We start from the raw sequence: 17,781 nt of genomic DNA on the forward strand, positions 1-17,781 counted from the left end.
CTTTTTTTTTTTTGTGGGAAATGCATAGAAAGTTTTTTTCTTGACCTTAGAGGTGTTGGTCCTGCAGCAGCTTCATCAGGAGCTATTTGCTGCCTAATGTTGAAGCATGAGTCAATCAGCAGTGATTTAACAAGTGATAAGAGAAGGTTGCCTGAGACCTCCTGGCTGTTTTCCTTATCTCGTTTCTGTAGTGGTGGATTTTGCTCCAAAGGCTGAAGCCTGCCATGGTCTGAGCACCATTTATTTATCTGATACACTAAAACAATCCCACAAAGGCAAAAAAAAGGGGGTTGTTTCATGCCTGGTTTGGGCGCCCAAGGGATTTACAGGCTCCCTGGAGAGCATCTCTAACCAGGAAACTCCTGGCTGCAGTCAGCTTTGTACATAAAGCAACTTATCTCAAAAATTAGCATGTTTTCAGCCCAAACCGACTGAGAAAGGGATGGTGACTTCAACACTTCCCCAAAGAGGTCAGAAAGGCCATCAGTCCCTGTAAAGTTTTAATTCATACTTTCAGTTCTTGAAAAGAGACGCGAAATAGATGCAGAAAAACAGTCGGCTGCTCCCCCCGGAACAAACAGCGGAGGAGGTGGGCATATCCGGAAGGATGGGCACCGCAATGCCCCACAACAGACTTAAAGGTGTTTTATAGGAATGCACGAATTTAGAATTGCTAATATGCAACTTGCAGGCTGAAATCTGTTTGGAAATAAGGAGGTGTTGGGGATAAAGAGGAAAATGCAGTAAGTTACGGGGAAAAACGAGCATCATTGATGTCCTGACTCCAGCTCCTCAGCGTAACACACCGTGGCCGCATGGCTAGTGGCGCTGAGGATTTCTAAGCCAGAAAGTACAAAGGGCAGGGCGAAAACTGGGTTATTTTGCCCGTGTTTTATGTCAACAAAACCTCCCAGGCAACAGAGAAAACTACAAAATCAAACAGTAATGGGCAGAGTAAAGAAGTCCTGTGGGAATCAGAGGGATGTTAGGGTTAGTTAGGTTACAAGTGATTTATTTATTTTTTTTATTATTATTTTAGTCACCAAGGCATAAATAAATACATAGTGAAGGGCTTTACTCTTAGCTAGTTGAGAAATATATGTAAAGGTCTATATGTCCAAGAATTTAGACCAAGAATCCAACCAAGGCCAGATTGGCCGGGGCTTGGAGCAACCTGGTCTGGTGGGAGGTGTCCCTGCCCAGGGCAGGGGGTTGGAACTGGATGATCTTTAAGGTCCTTTCCAACCCAAACCATTCTATGATTCCATGATTTTGTGACCTTTGCACACAGTGTATCGAAGCATAAATTCACTTAAACACAGCAACAACATCTCCAATTTTACCGCCTAAATACCGCAGTCTAGTGTATTCAATATTGTTTTTCTGATTTTTTTTTTTTTCCATCACTTCACTAGGAAGGCTTCTAAACCAAAAAAAAAAAAAAAATCAATCTTTAAAATGTGCATGTGACCCCCAAAAATGATTGGATATAAACAGCAGCAGGGAAAAAAAAAAAAACAACTATACTCGCTGATTTTCTGAAGGAAATATATAACAAAGCTTGCAAAAAGTAGAATGCAAACACTAAAGCCTGTGTAAAGGTATGTAAATGAGGCACAATGCTTGTAAAAACCCAACCCAGGGAGAGGGGTCTCACCAGCTGCCAAGGGGTGCGTTTGTTACCTTGCAGAAACGCTCTCAGGTGGCTGGAGAGATGGGGGCAGCCTTGCCCAGGTGCTGCAGACAAAGCTGGGAAGAAATGGGGGCTAATCATCTGGTTTTATTCCATCCCTTTTGGCATCTCCTCGTACCCTGCCAGAAAGTCTGAGCTCCTACAAGGCATCTAAAGCTGCCTGAAAGTCTGGAGAAGCCAGACAGTAGTATTGCATCCCTCTGGCCTTTGGGGACCAAACTTTCTGCTCTATCCCTGAAGCACCATGGACCATCCCTGCTTGTCTCAGTTCCTGCTGACAAGGTCCCAGGGTTCCCCTTTTCAATATCTGAAATAAGTCCCAAGTGATTCCCTTCCCAGACATCGCAAAGCTTTGGTTTTCCACGCCGGCTGCTGGGTTTTAGCAGAATTTTGCTCACTTATTAGAGCTGTTATTTTCTATTCCAGGGCAAACAGTCTGTCCATTTCTGAGGGTGGTGGGGAATGTATTTTATCATAGAATCATAGAACATGTTGGGTTGGAAGGGACCTTTAAAGGCCATCTAGTCCAACCCCCTGCAGTGAGCAGGGACATCTTCAACTAGATCAGGTTGCTCAGAGCCTCATCCAGCCTGGCCTTGAATGTCTCCGGGGATGTGGCCTCCACCACCTCTCTGGGCAACCTGGGCCAGGGTCTCCCCACCCTCACTGTAAAGAACTTCTTCCTAATGTCTAATCTAAACCCACCCTGCTCTAGTTTAAACCATTGCCCCTCGTCCTGTTGCTACATGCCCTTGCAAACAGCCCCTCCCCAGCTTTCTTTTAGGCCCCCTTCAGGTACTGGAAGGGGCTTTAAGGTCTCCCTGGAGCCTTCTCTTCTCCAGGCTGAACAACCCCAACTCTCTCAGCCTGTCCTCATAGCAGAGGGGCTCCAGTGCTCTCATCATCTTTGTGGCCTCCTCTGGATCCACTCCAACAGGTCCATGTCCTTCTTGTGCTGAGGGCTCCAGAGCTGGACGCAGTACTCCAGGTGGGGTCTCACGAGAGCAGAGTAGAGGGGCAGAATCACCTCTCTTGATCTGCTGGCCCCACCTTCTCCCCCAAAGAGGGGTGAGAAAGGAAAAAAATGGATGGTCTTTCTCACTAAAGAGAATCTTTAGCATCATTGCGGTTTAGAACAGGACTTGAAACTGGCTCTTAAGACAACTTTTCTGTGCTGTTCATACTTCTGAAAATCAGCCAAGATGGGGGGAAAAAAAGTCGGTTGACAGGGTAATCACACAGTAAAAACTTGCTGGACTTCCAGATGAAAACTTCAAAGGACACTGGCAGGATGGAGGTGGGATGGGCAGGGGATGGAGATAGGACGGAGGTGGGATGCAGGAGAGAAGCAGGCGGGATGGATGTGGGATGCAGGCAGGAGGGAGGTGGGCAGGATGGAGACAGGATAGTGGAGGGATGCAAGCAGGATGGAGGCAGTTTGGAGGAGGGAAGCAGGTGGGATGGAGGAGAAAAACTAGATGGGATGGAGGAGACTGGAGGAGGGAACCAAGAGGGATGGAGGTGGGATGGAGGCGGGATGGAGAAGGGAAGCAGGTGGGATGCAGGTGTGACTGGGGAGGGATGTAGGCAAGTTGGAGAAGGAAAGCTAGATGAGATTCAGGCGGGCTGCAGGCAGGCTGGAGGAAGGAACCAAGAGGGATGGAGGTGGGATGGAGAAGGGAAGCAGGTGGGACTGAGGAGGGATGCAGGCAGGCTGCAAGCAAGCTGCAGGCAAGCTGGAGGAGGTAATCAAGAGGGATGGAAATGGGATGCAGGTGGGATGGATGCAGGCTGGAGAAAGGAAGCAGGTGGGATTGAAGAGGGATGGAGCTGGGATGCAGGCAGGCTGGAGGAGGGAACCAAGAGGGATGGAGTCAGGATGGAGGTGGGATGCAGGCAGGCTGGAAGAAGGAACCAAGAAGGATGCAGGTGGGATGGAGGCAGGATGGAGGTGGGATGCCGGCAAGCTGAAGGATGGAATCAAGAGGGATGCAGATGGGATAGAGGCAGGATGGAGGTGGGATGCAGGCAGGCTAGAGGAGGGACTCAAGAGGCATGAGGAGGGAAGCAGGTGGGCTGGAGGCGGGAACCAAGAAGGATAGAGATGGGATGCAGGTGTAATGGAGGGAGGATGGAGGAGGGAAGTAGTCAGGCTGGAGGAGGGAATCAAGATGGGATGGAGGCAGGATGGAGAAGGGAAGCAGGTGGGATGTGGGTGGGGTTGAAGAGGGATGGAGGTGGGATAGAGGCAGGCTGGAGGAGGGACTCGAGAGGGATGAGGTGGGAAGCAGGCGGGCTGGAGGGAGGCTGAAGGAGGGAATCAAGAGGGATGCAGGCGGGATGGAGGCAGGATGGATTCAGGCTGGAGTAGGGATGCAGGCAGGGTGGAGGAGGGAACCAAGAGGGATGGAGGTGGGATGGAGGCAGGATGGAGAAGGGAAGCAGGTGGAATGTGGGTGGGATTGAAGAGGGATGGAGTTGGGATGCGAGTGGGACTGAGGAGGGATGGAGTCAGGCTGGAGGAGGGACTCGAGAGGGATGAGGAGCGAAGCCGGCGGGCTGGAGGCGGGCCGGGGGCGGGGAGCCGGCAGGATGCAGTCACGCCGGGGGCGGGCCGGGTCCGGGATGACTCAGCCGCCGGGCGCTGCCCCTTCCGCGGCCGCCGAGGGATCGCGGGGCCGGCGGGGGCTGTGCGGGACCGTGCGGGGCGGTGAGTCCCGGGGTGGGCTGGACCGGGGCCGGCCATAAGGAGCGCAGCGGGGCCGGGTGGGGGGATGCGGGCGCTGCGGCGGGGACAGGTAAGGGACAGGGGATGCTGCGCTGCACCGCCCGGCGTGGGGCGGGGGGGGGGACACGCGGCGGGGTGTGTGGGGGGGTGAGGATGGGACACCCCCTTCCACTGCCACAGCGCGGCCGGGCAGGGACACCCCCCACCCCCCGGCTTTGGGGCAGCGTCTCCCCGACGTCTTCCAGCTGCGGGTTTAGGGTGTTTTTTGGCCGTGGCGGGTCCAGGAGCATTGGCGGGTCCAGGAGGGATGCTCCTGGCGAGGTTTGTTGCGGGGAAGGGGGGGACGGAAACGGTATTTAACCCTCCGTGCGCCTCCAAAACCAGCAAACCTTCCTGCAAGGGGCAGAGGAGGGGGAGAGGAAGCCTTGTTTTCATCATGAAGATGGAGGGGAGAAAAAAAAAAAAAAACAAACCCATATTTCGTCAGCTGACGGTAAGGAGGTGGGTTTGGCACCCGCCGAAGGGCTGCTGGGAACATCCCGTGATGCTCGGCCGAGCATGGGTCTGGCATCACTTCCCTGGGTCTGGCACTCGGACCCCGGCGTGGAGATGGAGCTGGATAGAAGCTGCCTCGCATCATTCTGGTGTGCCATATACCTGTCATCCCTCTATCGCGCTCTCAGGGCTGGGCTGCGGGCGTGATACGGCGAAGGTCGCTCCCTTCTTGTCTTTCCTTCCAGGTTGCAAAGTTGAGGGCGAGGAATTTCCATAGCGCAGGGTGCCTGCGGCGGCGGCGGCTGAGGTCTTGTGCAAGACTCTGGTTTATGGTGCGGTCTGTAAGAGCAAAGGGGGAAAAAAAAAAAAAACAACAAAACAAAATTAAAATCAGTGCAGCTCCATTGTGGGGGAATCTTGCGCTTTCTGTGAATGCAAGCTGTAGGGGCAAGTGTTGCAACTTGTCTCCAGGTGTGTTTATTTTGCCTAAGCTGTGCTAATGGCATGGCTTTCCTGGAAAGGAAGGGATGCCGGAAAGAGTGGCTCGTGTTTACTTCTTACTGTTTTTTTTTAAAAAGACCAAAAAAGTCAAGCTTTGATAATGCAGTAATGGCCGTAATGAAGTCAGCAGGCCATGAGGTTAGGGCACCCAAGCTAACCTGGCGGGCGCAGCAAGCTCAGCTGGATCCCTTTGTTTATACGCCGGCTTTATTGTGGCTGAGAGTCATGCACAAACCCTGGCAGCCAGAACAAAGGACAAAGCTCCGCTTGGGTAAAGGGCAGCTTCGCAGGAGGAGGACACATGACTTGGGCTTTGCTGAGCACCTCTCCCCCCTGAGGCGTGGGGGAGTGTTTTAGCTGTGGGGGTGGAACGGCTTTTATCTTCCTCAAACCCTTGGAAAAGGGGGTGTGGGTGCCTCTGTCTGTGCCTGGAGGGGTTTGGCCCAGACAGCGGAGGAGCTGAGAGGTGCTCCAGGGCTAGGACTTATCTCCTGGCCTGACCTGCCTGAGCTGAGTCATGTGAGCCAGGCTTGGAATAGCCTTTTTGCGGGGTTTTATTGACTGCAGAGAAATGCCCAGTTAAGCGGGACTCATGGGTTTTGATTTCTGGGGTGGTGTGGAGAAGACCTTCATGGGAAGGCTCTGCAGAGGGGTTTGCTGTGGCAGGCACTGTGTGTCTCCATCGGCTGCTGGGAGGAGGCTGTGGGATCCTGCTGATCTCTGGAATAACGTGGTCCAAACAGTCGGAACTGGGGAAAGCAGTCAGGGAAGCGCCTCTGGCTCCAAGATCTCCTGGTGAGGAGGGGTGGAGAAGGCACCTGGGTGATGTCCCCTCCTCCTTGGCTCGCTGCCTGCAGCGCAGAGGGACTGCGGGTGGGTGGTGCAGCAGCAGCCGCAGCCATCTCGCTTCAGATGCTCCTCTGCCCTCGCACGCTGCAGCGAGCAGCTCGTGTGGGAGAGCCTTCGGCCTCGCTGCTTCCTGCTCGCTGGCTGGGAGCCAGGGCTCAAGGGAGCCCAAATTTCCTCTTTTTAAGCAGCCAGCTGGCTGACTTGTGAGAGTCCTGACCAGGGTCAGGTGTGCTGGTGGGTAACAGCTTTCCGGAGTTGTTTCATGCTCATCCTTCAAGAGGTTGAGCAACCTGGTCCAGTGGGAGGTGCTCCCCCATCCCCCTTGGCAGGGGGGTCGGAACTAGATGAGCTTTAAGGTCCCTTCCCACCTAAACCATTCTATGATGTTGCATTACCAGATATTTTGGATCCCAAAGCAGGGGGCAGGGGATTTGTCCTCAGCTCCCAGGTCCGTAGCCCAAGAGGATGTGGAACAGCTCGGGGGGGGCGGTGGGGGGCTCTTTGCAAGCCCCAAACGCCCTCCTGCCATCTGCAGAATATGCCAGGGTGAAGCTGCTGTGTCTTAAGGAGTCCCAGAGCCAAGCTTTGCTTCCGTTTCCCAGCTCATAAGCTGTGGTGGGATGTGGGCTGTGAAGACAGCCTTTGCCAGGGTTGTCCTGAAGCTGTGGGGCACCATGGAGACCTGGGGGGGGGGCGTGAAAAGGGAAGGGGTGTCCTGGGCTTGCTGGAGAATCTCCTCTGGCCTGATCACCCTGCAGAAAGAAGAGCATGTTACCCGTCGGGTGCAGCAGCTGTTTTGCAAGTTTGGTTTTGGTGTTGCTGTTTTGGTGGTGTTTTAAAACAGCTGGGGGGGTTTAGGGGTGGGGGGAAGCGTGTGCGGAGGAGATAGCGTTATCGCTTCCCCCACCACCCCTGCCACGGGAAGTGTCTCACCGCTCGTATCTGCGGGGCGAGAGGCGGGGGGTGATGGTGGAAACCAGCAGCTTGCCGTGGGGTCGGCGGGTCTCCGGCTGCTCGTGACTTGCTGGCGGTGGAAATACATCCAGCGCGTCCCGTGCCTGCGCTCGCTCTATACATAGACCTGCTGTGCATGGGGCTAAAGCCGGGAGCAGAGGCGAGGCGGCGGTGGAGCGCGGGGGCGGGTAGGGAGGAAGAAATCACATGAGCTCGAGGGTTTCCCCTTCCTTCTCCACCCAGGCCTTGGGATATTCCGTGCCGTCCAGCTGAGGATATCAGCTCCCCCTCCCCAAACTTCGTGCCCACAGGAGTCTTCAGAGCATGGTTTGGGTGGGAAGGGACCTTTAAAGGCCATCTAGTCCAACCCTCCCCTACATCTCCCACCAGACCAGGTTGCTCCAAGCCCCGTCCAACCTCCCCTGGAATGTTTCCAGGGATGGGGCAGTCCCAGCTTCCCTGGGCAACCTGGGCCAGGGGCTCACCACCCTCACAGCAAAGAATTTCTTCACAGTATCTCCTCTAAATCTCCCCTCTTTCCCCTTGTCCCATGGCTCCCCTCCCTGCTCCAGAGTCCCTCCCCAGCTTTCCTGGAGCCCCTTTAGGGACTGGAAAGGTCTCTAAGGTCTCCCCAAAGCCTTCTCTTCTCCAGGCTGAACCCCCCCAACTCTCCCATGGCCGGGGGGGGTGGGGGGGTTCATGCCCCTGGGAGACTTGGCAAGAAGTTTCTTTGCTGAAATGACCCACTGGCTCCCCGCTATTTGGGTTGCGCTGGGTGATGTCTTGCTGCTTCTGCTGGGCTTGCTGGCCGTGGGCCACCTCGTGGGGGTGGCTGCAGTGCAGCAGAGCTTAAAACAGGAGCGTTTGTCGGAGGGGAAACCACCTGGTATCTTTTTTCAGTTTGGTTTCGGGTTGCCGGGAGCTCGCAGCCTGCAGCCGGTGTGGTCTGGTAACCGGAGGAGGTGAGATGTCCCGTGTCTGTCCATCAAGAGCCCCGTGCGAGCGGTTGTGTCGATGTGGGAGGCTTTGCGGGGCGGGTTGCAGCGTGTCAGCAAAGTTAGAGGCATCCTGCTGAAAACAAATGTGTATCAGGTAGCTTCTGGCCTCAAAACTGCTGCAGAAAATATAAAGTTGACTGCAGGAAGTACAGAGGTTTGTGGTTAAAAAAAAAAAATATTTTTCATTAGAAAAGGTACTTCAGCTCAGGCTTCTTAGAGCCATGGAATGGTTTGGGTTGGAAGGGACCTTAAAGGTCATCTAGTTCCAACCCTCCTGCCATGGCCAGGGACACTGGCCCAGGTTGCCCAGAGAAGCTGTGGCTGCCCCATCCCTGGAGGGGTTCAAGGCCAGGTTGGACGGGGCTTGGAGCAACCTGGTCTGGTGGGAGGTGTCCCTGCCCAGGGCAGAGGGGTGGAACTGGGTGGGCTTTGAAGGTCCCTTCCAACCCAAACCATTCTATGATACCTTTCACTAGACCAGGTTGCTCAAAGCCCCATCCGACCTGGTCTTCCAATGGCCACGTTGAAGGGGCATAAGGCAGAAAACCACACCAGCCTTAGAAACGGGTATTTGTTTTACTGGGCGTAACCTCCTTCCTGCTGTGCAAGCAAGGGAGCACGGCGGGAACACCAGCAATGCCAGCGAGTCCCTTGCCTGCGAGAAACTCCTAAGCAAGCAAAAACGCATGGAACCCCTTCAGAAAGGGGAGATTTCGGGGTAGGAGGACGCACGTGCTGCTGGAACTCAACTAGCTGTTGGGCTGAGCATCCCGCTGGAAGCACGGGGGGTGGGAAGAAGAATAAATAAATGGTGTAAGGAGGAGGGGGAAAGAAAGTAAGAAAGAAAGAAAGAAAGAAAAGCCCCTTTCTACAGTTAGCTGCAGCCGCCTGGGCTTGTCGCTGGCAGAAAGTAGGGCACTCCTGCTGGGTTTTCTTTCTCTGGAAAACTTGGCGGCGAGTGGGTGGAGGCGGCCTGCATGGAAATGTGTGTGTGTCTCCCCATCCCCATCGCCTGCCCAGGGAGCTCTGCCGCCGCTGGCAAGAGCTGCGCGTCCGGCTGCTCGGGCGTATTTGCCCAGAAGGGTTTAAAGCCCAGGCTCGCAAAGGTGATTACAACCTCAGCTCGTTGAGATGAGTAGGAATTAAAGCCTGAATATCTCCGCTGTTCAGGCTGCCGTGGCATATCCGAGGTCTTGGGTTGCTCACCAGGCTTTTGGTGGTCATCGGGGTGGATGTGGTGTTGGTGGAAGGAGAGCTGTGAGGTTTTGGAGGAGGAGGAGGAGGGTGCTCTGGTGTGTTTGCAGAGGTTGAGCCGCTCGTGGCCTGTCTGAGTCAGGCGTGGGGACGCGGAGCAAGCGGTGGCTGCTGGCATTGGGGGTTAAGTTGGAGTCGGGCAATTTAACGTGAATTAGGCTCAAGGAGGCGGGAGAGCAGAGAAACCAGCGAGCCCTGGAGCATCTTTGGGCTGGGTGATGCTTGTGAGGCTGTGGTCCACTCTTGCCATGCTCCTGGATTTCCCCTGCCTCTCTGTTCCCCAAATCGGGACTTTCCTGGTGCCCAGCACCAAGGAATGTGGTTTCACAACCTCCCTCATGAAAAGCCCTGGTGGCAGCTCGGGTGCATGCGGACCCCCCTCTGCATGGGCAGGGGGTCACCACCCCAGGGCTGTGACCCCAATCAGGGCCCTCAGGGCAATGGGCTGGCCAGAAACGAGGACGTAAAGTCCAAAAATGGGATTTGGAGTGATATCTTCAAAGGGAAGTGCGCTGTACTTAGGGCAGGGGCTAGCAAGTCCCTGGGGCTGCAGTTCGCCGTGGAGGTGGGGTTTTGCTTATTCCTTCTCCTAGTCCTTATTCTCCATTTTTCATGGAAGTAAACACAGCTTTTAATACCCTCCAAATCCCTTGGATCTGCTTCAAAAGGTATTTTCCTGCTGCCCCTAATCCTGCAGTGGTCGACAAACAGGGTTGCCTTGTCTGGTTTCTTCTGAGCTGCAGGAGGGGGGTTGTTAGTCCGCTCCTGCGTCTCTCCTGACCTTTGGGGTAAATCGGGATTGGGAGGGACTTGGTGTAGCCACGTGTTTTATCCTCCCACGTGTTGCTGCGATGGTCCTTCTGCCAAGCCCTCGCTTGTGGTCCAAGCCTGCCATGGGAAGGTTTCCAATGATGCCCATATCTGGCTGCAGGTGGAGTGTCCCGTTCTCTAGCCAAGATGTGGACGTCCGTGGCCATCCTGTGTGTCCTGGTGGCCTTCGCCAATGCTCGCAGCATTCCTTACTACCCTCCTCTCTCCACCGACTTGGTCAACCACATAAACAAGCTCAACACCACCTGGAAGGTGAGTACCAGGTTGGGTTTTGCGGGTTTTTTTTGGTGCATTGCTCAACAGTCTTTGTAGGAGTCAATAGCTAAGCTTTGGGAGCCTCACCACAATGGTTGCATCAAACCAGCCTTGGTCCCAGTTGACTTCTCAACTACTTGAAAGGCCATTGTAGAGAGGTTGGTGCTGGTCTCTTCTCCCAGGTAATTAGCGATAGAACAAGAGGGAATGGGTTCAAGCTGCAGCAGGGTAGGTTTAGGCTGGACATTAGGAAAAACTTCTTCCCAGAAAGAGTGGTGAGACACTGGAATAGGCTGCCCAGGGAGGTGGTGGAGTCACCATGCCTGAATGTGTTTGAGACTTGTTTAGATGTGGTGTTAGGGGATATGTTGTAGGGGAGAACTTTGTAGAGTGGAGTTGATGGTTGGACTCGATGATCCCAAGGGTCTTTTCCAACCTAAATGATTCCATGATTCTATGAGTTGATGCTGTCAGGGATTCCTGCGGTGATGGTAACTGTGCAGCTTCTCCTCTTTGGAGCACAGCACTGATGAATTTGTAGAGTAGGAGGAAACTGTAGGAAGCTGGAAACAAGCAGCAAGTGTCAAGCTGTATCGGTGACCTCCTTGGCCAGGCCGCTGTGGCCAAAGCCTAGAGTTGGATCGTAGCTTACTGGTCATGATGGAAGGGGCTGTGTTCTGTGTCTATAGGTAGCTTGGCTCTTGGCCCCTGGGTTTTATAGCAAATGTCAGACCCTGGTTGGGTGTGAGGGAGATCTGGAGCACCAGGCTGGTCCCAGCAATGCACGTGGTGGCCATGAAGAGTCATGTCCCATTTTTCTGTGTCTCTTCCCAGGCAGGGCACAACTTCCACAATGCTGACATGAGCTATGTGAAGAAGCTCTGTGGCACCTTCCTGGGTGGGCCCAAGCTCCCCGAGAGGTGAGTGCTGGGAGAAGATGAGGGTCCTGAAAAAGCTTGTGTGGATGCTCCTGGTGTGTCTGGAGTGGGTGAGGGTCTCCCCAGAAGGCTGTGAGCAGGTTTCCCCTGGGTGCAGCGTGGTGGACATCTTGCATGGAATTAAGCATGATGGTGGGGGAAACAGCCATCCTCTGTCCTGCCAGATGCTTGACCATTCGCGTAACTTGTACTCCTTGAAACTTAAAACACTGGAGTAACTGCTGACCTGGTGTGAGGACTTTCAGTATTTATTCTCCTTCAGTAAGCAAACAACAAGAGCGCCTGTCCTCCAGGTCGTCTTCAGAGGAGGTTGGAGAGTCCTGTGGTGTTCCTGTAATGAGACTTCCTTCTTCTCGCTTGCAGGGTGGATTTTGCTGCAGACATGGAGCTGCCCGATAACTTTGACTCACGGACTCAGTGGCCTAACTGTCCTACCATCAATGAGATAAGAGACCAGGGCTCTTGCGGCTCTTGCTGGGTAAGAGCATGGACGGTTTAAGGTTGTGTCGATCCAGAGTCTGCTGGACAAAAACCCATGCTGTTGAGTTTGCTGCTGAACTGCATAAATGGGGGGACGTGGAGGATCCTGCAGTATCTGAGCTTCTTGATGGGCTTCTCCCAGCAAAGCTCATGCTTGCTGCACTCATGAGAAGGTTTCTCTCCCATGGCCAGCTCTAATGCTTTTCCCTTGGGTTTTGGGGGCTGCCCACAGGCTTTCGGCGCTGTAGAAGCGATTTCGGACAGGATCTGCGTTCACACGAACGCCAAGGTGAGCGTGGAGGTCTCAGCGGAGGACTTGCTGTCGTGCTGCGGCTTCGAGTGTGGCATGGGGTGAGCTGCTCTTGGTTCTTGGGCACTTAAAAGGTGGGTGGGAGGAGCAGGGACACAACCTGAAGATGCTGATCGTTTCAGCCCTGTCTTCCTAGTCTCCCTGGAGAGCAGGAAGCCCCACCGGTGCTTTGTGCTGTAGATGATGGAGTTAGGTGGGAATGTAAAGGTGACAGCATGGACTGAAGGTCCCTCAGGGCCACATGCTGCCTCCAGTAGGATGATGATGGGTGGTGGAGGGGAGGGCAAGCACATAGCGATGCTTTCCCATACAGAGTTGACAGTCCCTGAGCCAAAGGATCTTTTAATAGCCCCAAAGCCTTGGTTTTCAGGCACAAGCCTTTTGCCTGTGGCTTTTGCGGTTGTTGAGAGCAGGGTGAGGAGTTGGGTCTCCAGGTTGTGTGGCTTCTGCTGCTCCTGGTGGCAGAAGCTGAGCGGGGACCTGGCAAGGAGGCACCACTGCTTTGGGATTTGGAGGCATGGGTGCTCTTAGCTCCTTCTTGCCTTGAGGCTTTGGTGTCTTGAAGCCTAGAAATCCTGGGGAAGGCAGGGACAGACTTAAAAAGGTTCAACGTGCTGAAAGCATCTCTGCAGCCGTTCCAGGCTGGCTCCATTTCCCTCACCTCCCCCCAAAAGAGGGTGTCTCTGAGTAGGCTGGAGCTGGAACTGTTGTCTCTTTCTCCAGGTGCAATGGTGGTTACCCCTCCGGTGCCTGGAGGTACTGGACAGAGAGAGGCCTCGTGTCTGGGGGTCTCTACGATTCCCATGTGGGTAAGTTGTGGCTGTGAAAGCAGAGAGGAGCATCTCTGCTTGGTTACAGGTTCACATCCTTCAGGGTCCTTCAGCATCTTTGTGGCTGCTCCCTCCTTCAGGTCTGGGCTCAAGCACCTCTGCTGTCCCAGCTGGTTGCTCCTGTCCCCACGGTCCCTTCTGGGGACAAGGATCCCCGAGCAGCACCTAGTGGTAGGAGACCCATCCAGGAAGGGTGCACAGTAGCCAGACTTAACAAGCCCACAAGGCTTCTGCTTCCGTAGCAGGAATGAATCGGGCTGTTAATTTTATTGTTGTTGCTGGTTTTGAACTAGTTCAGTACACTTTGGATGAGGGCAGGAGTCTTCCTGACATGTTTCCCCCTCAAGAAGGAACTTTAAAAGGGGTTAGAATCATAGAATCATAGAATGTGTTGGGTCGGAAGGGACCTTTAAAGGCCATCTAGTCCAACCCCCCTGCAGTGAGCAGGAACATCTTCAATAGATCAGGTTGCTCAGAGCCTCATCCAGCCTGGCCTTGAATGTCTCCAGGGATGGGGCCTCCACCACCTCTCTGGGCAACCTGGGCCAGTGTCTCCCCACCCTCAGTGTAAAGAACTTCTTCCTAATGGCTAATCTAACCCTACTCTGCTCTAGTTTAAAGCCATTGCCCCTTGTCCTGTTGCTACATGCCCTTGCAAACAGTTTCCAGACTGGAAACCTCCGCCTCCTCCTAGCATGGCCATGAGTTTTTTCACGTTTCCGTCTTGTCCATCACTTTGTCAAGAGGGAGGTGGTGGGAGGCAGGTCCAGAGGGGAAACCCATCGCTGATGCAGGCATTGCTCATCTGGCAGAGGAAGACCTACTCTTGCTCGCACCCCACTGATCTGTGGGGTTTCTAGGTCAGAAAGGTCTTACCCTTTCTTGGGGCCTTCTCCAGCATGGCTGTTAGGGACAGGGGTGCTTGGGGACAGCCAGTTCATGCCGCCTCTGTCCTCAACAGGCTGCCGTCCCTACTCCATCCCACCCTGTGAGCACCACGTCAACGGCTCCCGGCCACCATGCACCGGGGAGGGGGGTGAAACCCCCAGGTGCAGCCGTCACTGTGAACCCGGCTACTCGCCCTCGTACAAGGAGGACAAGCACTATGGTAAGGGAGGTGGCCTCCCACACTGTTCGATGCGCAGCAGCTCCAGAGCTGCTCCTAGTGGTAACTTGGTGGGGTTGACAGGGTTGGACCTCTTCCTAAGCTCTTTCACGGTGGTTATTTTCTGTGCCCTCAGGGTGGGTGGCCCTGGAGCAAACCATAAGCCTGGCAGACGCGCAGGTTGTATTTGCCGAGACCCAACTGAGGTGGGGGAACTGATCTGAGTCCTCATGGTGCACATGCCTGGGTTGAAGAGCATGGTGCTGAGCCCTGTGGAAGTCTGATGTCAAAGCCACGTCCATCCTACTCCTTGGTGGTAGCCAGACCTATACTTGTAGGAGAGTCTGGCTGCTTCTTGGAGATTTGTCTTAGCCTTGAGTAATTTGGGTTGTTTTGGAAATAAGGGTGTAGAAGGGGAAAACTTCCACCTGAAGGTGTCTGGAATAGGTCTTTGGGTACAGAATAGGACTCAGCTTAAAGCTTTCCCTCTGGAAGACAGATGGTTGGAGCCTGCTTTCCCCGTCTGGCTCTGTTGGTGCTTCTGGAGCAGCTGGGTTTGAATTTAACCTTTAAGTGACGAAGGCCTCTTGCAGGGCCATGCCGAGCAGACACTGTCCAGCTGTCCCAAGACCTGTGTGGTCTGACAATGCTGTACTGATGGTGGGACTCTTTTCCTCCCTAGGCATCACATCCTACGGTGTCCCTCACAGTGAGAAGGAAATCATGGCTGAGATCTACAAGAACGGTCCGGTGGAAGGAGCCTTTATTGTCTATGAGGACTTCCTGATGTACAAGTCTGGTGAGCATCAGTCCTGAAGCTGTAGGGAGCCCTCTTCCCTACTTCATCCATAGGGTCTGTCTTTTGAGGCCCTTGCCCCTCTACTTAAGTCTGAATCATAGAATTGCCTAGGTTGGAAGGGACCTTTCAGATCATTGAGTCCAACCATCAACGTAACTCTGACAAAATCACCACTAAACCATGTCCTTCAGCACCATGTCTGCCCGTCTTTTAAATATCTCCAGGGATGGTGATTCCACCACCTTCCTGGGGAGCCTCTTCCAATGCTTGATAACCCTGTGGGTGAAGAAATTTTTCCTAATATCCCATCTTAACCTCCCCTGGCATAACTTGAAGCCACTTCCTCTTGTCGCATCGCCTGTTCCTTGGGAGAGCGACCTTCCCCTTGCTACACCCTCCTTTCAAGGAGTGGTAGAGAGCGAGGTCTCCTGTCAGGTTCACACTTGAGTATCCAGTGTTACAAGAACATGGGCAGATACCATCTCCTGTATCCATTGGTTTATAGCAAGGGGAGTAGGTGCTTGGGACCAGGTCAGGGAGGAAGCCCCAGTGGGCACCCCCCAGAATCACGGCTAAGAACAGCTAAGATTTTAGGTAAAATCCTGGCAAATGGTTCTCCTGGTGTGGACCCCAATTCCCTGTTCCAAACTGCTTGTGATGTGCCACCTTTGGGACCAAGTGTCTCTGGGTGTCCTGCATGCTGAGCTGATGCTTGGCACCAACTCTTCCTCCAGACTCTACACTGAGCTTCAGGTTTCTACTTAACCAAAAGGAAAAAAAAAAAAATAAGAACACCTCAGCCGGTCTCTGGGCTTTGATATCAAATGTCTCACAAGCTGGTGGGGGTGTGGAGCAGGAGGAGACAAGGCGCCTGTTGACATGTTGGCTTGTTGCCTTGCAGGGGTCTACCAGCACGTGTCCGGTGAGCAGGTTGGAGGTCACGCCATCCGGATCCTGGGCTGGGGGGTGGAAAACGGCACTCCATACTGGCTGGCCGCCAACTCCTGGAACACCGACTGGGGGGACAATGGTGAGGCCACCCCTGGAATGCTGCCTGCGGCGGGGGGGTGGGGGCTGCCGGAGGGAACCCCTTCCCCATTCTTGGCACGATGGGGAGGTTGAGTTTTGCTCTTTGGTGTGCTTCCAGGCTTCTTTAAAATCCTCAGAGGAGAGGACCACTGCGGCATCGAGTCGGAGATCGTGGCTGGCATCCCCAGGCCGGAGCAGTACTGGAAGAGGGTGTAAACCTCTTCATCAAACCACAAATAATGCCGAGTCCCCGATGCTTTTAACTGATAGTGGGTTGGGTGCAGAGCCCCCCCCCCCCCTTCTATGAGACTATAGTTGAGGTTACTTTATTAAAGCTTTTTATCTTTTTTTTTTTTTTTTTTTAATTGTATGGTGGAGCTGGAGGTGGGACTGCTCTCTGCAAGCCCTCTGCTCCTGGTGGGTCGCAGCTGTGGGGCGTTCCCTGCTCAAAGGACTGCTGGAGGGCTCGCTGGCCTCTTGCACCATGGTGTTTGGGGTTAGCCCGGACCCCTTCCAGCCCAGTCTGTTCCTGGGAGGGTAGGAAGCGGTAGCTTTGTGCTGGGACGAGGGACTTAGTGGGGCAGCAGAGGTGGACCCTGCTGGGAAGCCATGGCCAGATGTGATTTCTGCACCCTTGATGGGGTTGGTCTGACTGTTGGCACCCAAAACCAGCAGGGTACATGAGCGTGTGCCTTCAATTGGTTAAACTTAGACCTATTCATGACGAAATACTGATGAACTTGATGTGGGGCTGGCCAGGCCACGTTAAGGCCCCTCCTGCCTGCCACACATCCTTTGTGCATCGCTTGCTCCACTCCATCCCTTCGGCTGCTGTTTTTAAACCACTTGTTCCTCAGCTTTTTTGATGTGTTGGGTGGGTTTGGTGTTTTTTTGTTTGGTTTTTTTTTTTTTTCCTGCTGTAGTCTGGGGTTATTGATCCTTGGGAAGGGCCTGGCCGGAGCTCCACGAGCCTTTGATCAAATGTCCTGCGAGCAGATAGGGAAGAGCAAACCACTTGGCACCATGGGTGGCTGGGCAGCGTGGTGGGTCACGTCTTGGCCGAGGTCCCGTGTCCAAAGCTGGTGTGATGCTGAGCAGAGATGTTCCCTGAGGCTGCGTCTGGGAACTCATGCAAACGCTTGGAGGTATCTCGCTAACTTGCACACAACTGAGGGGTTGGGGTTTTTTTTGAGACACAGGCATTAAGGAAGAAGAAAAAACTTATTTTTGTTACCGGGGGGAGGTGTAATAGCTGTGTAGGAGGAATCATGTGATTTGCCAACACTAATATAGTGAAAGAGCTTCTCCTTTTTTTTTTTTTTTTTTTAAATTTTAAAGCACAAAGTATATTGCTGAGCAGAGGCTACAGGCCTGAAATACGTGAAGCGGGCTCTCCCTTGCACAGTACAATAGCCCCTGACCTCTGCTTACTGGGACACCAGTGAGACAGAGCTGTGGTGTATATGATTGGAACAACTGTGCCAATAAATGATTTCTCCACTGTCTTGTCTCCCGGCCCTTGGTTGCTTCTGCTTGACCTCAGACCACCTCACATAATTCTCCTGTTGCTCTGTGTGTCGTGGAAGCCGGGGGAGACCCTTCTCTCTTCACATAAGTGGGATCGGTTCCAGCCCTGTCTTCTGGCCATAGTGGTGACAGTGTGACTTGTGCTGACTCCTGAGGTCCTGGGCATTGCCTGCTCCTGGTGATGGAGGAGGTGCTTCACCATGGA

At 53.9% G+C, this 17,781-nt stretch overlaps 1 protein-coding gene across 11 annotated transcripts; it reads left to right on the forward strand.

The window, feature by feature from the left end:
* The first annotated feature begins 4,252 nt into the window (after nt 1–4,252).
* CTSB (cathepsin B) lies at nt 4,253–17,552 on the forward strand. 11 transcript variants are annotated; one of them, XR_012586368.1, is made up of 12 exons: nt 5,863–6,212; nt 8,121–8,182; nt 10,404–10,555; nt 11,393–11,478; nt 11,860–11,974; nt 12,209–12,327; nt 13,010–13,095; nt 14,078–14,224; nt 14,904–15,020; nt 15,922–16,050; nt 16,168–17,194; nt 17,388–17,552. XR_012586368.1 is itself a non-coding variant. In XM_074582103.1 (11 exons), the coding sequence occupies exons 1-11, from the start codon at nt 6,010–6,012 to the stop codon at nt 16,263–16,265; spliced, it is 1,314 nt and encodes a 437-aa protein (XP_074438204.1). In that variant the 5' UTR covers nt 5,863–6,009; the 3' UTR covers nt 16,266–17,552. The 11 variants fall into 11 exon arrangements, 6 of the variants coding, with proteins under 6 accessions (XP_074438206.1, XP_074438208.1, XP_074438203.1 ...); XR_012586373.1 differs by lacking the exon at nt 5,863–6,212 and adding an exon at nt 7,184–7,408; XR_012586370.1 differs by lacking the exons at nt 5,863–6,212; nt 8,121–8,182 and adding an exon at nt 4,253–4,403.
* Nucleotides 17,553–17,781: the final 229 nt, after the last annotated feature.

Source organism: Larus michahellis, chromosome 3 (genome assembly GCF_964199755.1).
Source record: "Larus michahellis chromosome 3, bLarMic1.1, whole genome shotgun sequence".
In the NCBI taxonomy this organism is placed as follows: Eukaryota; Metazoa; Chordata; class Aves; order Charadriiformes; family Laridae; genus Larus; species Larus michahellis.

Excerpts from the sequence above, each read along its gene's own strand:
- CTSB (XM_074582103.1), top strand. The coding sequence starts at position 6,010 with ATGGGTTTTGATTTCTGGGGTGGTGTGGAGAAGACCTTCATGGGAAGG. Across the intron at positions 8,183-10,403 it reads TGGTCTGGTAACCGGAGGAG|GTGGAGTGTCCCGTTCTCTA; the intron begins GTGAGATGTCCC and ends ATCTGGCTGCAG. Across the intron at positions 11,975-12,208 it reads GCTCTTGCGGCTCTTGCTGG|GCTTTCGGCGCTGTAGAAGC; the intron begins GTAAGAGCATGG and ends GGCTGCCCACAG.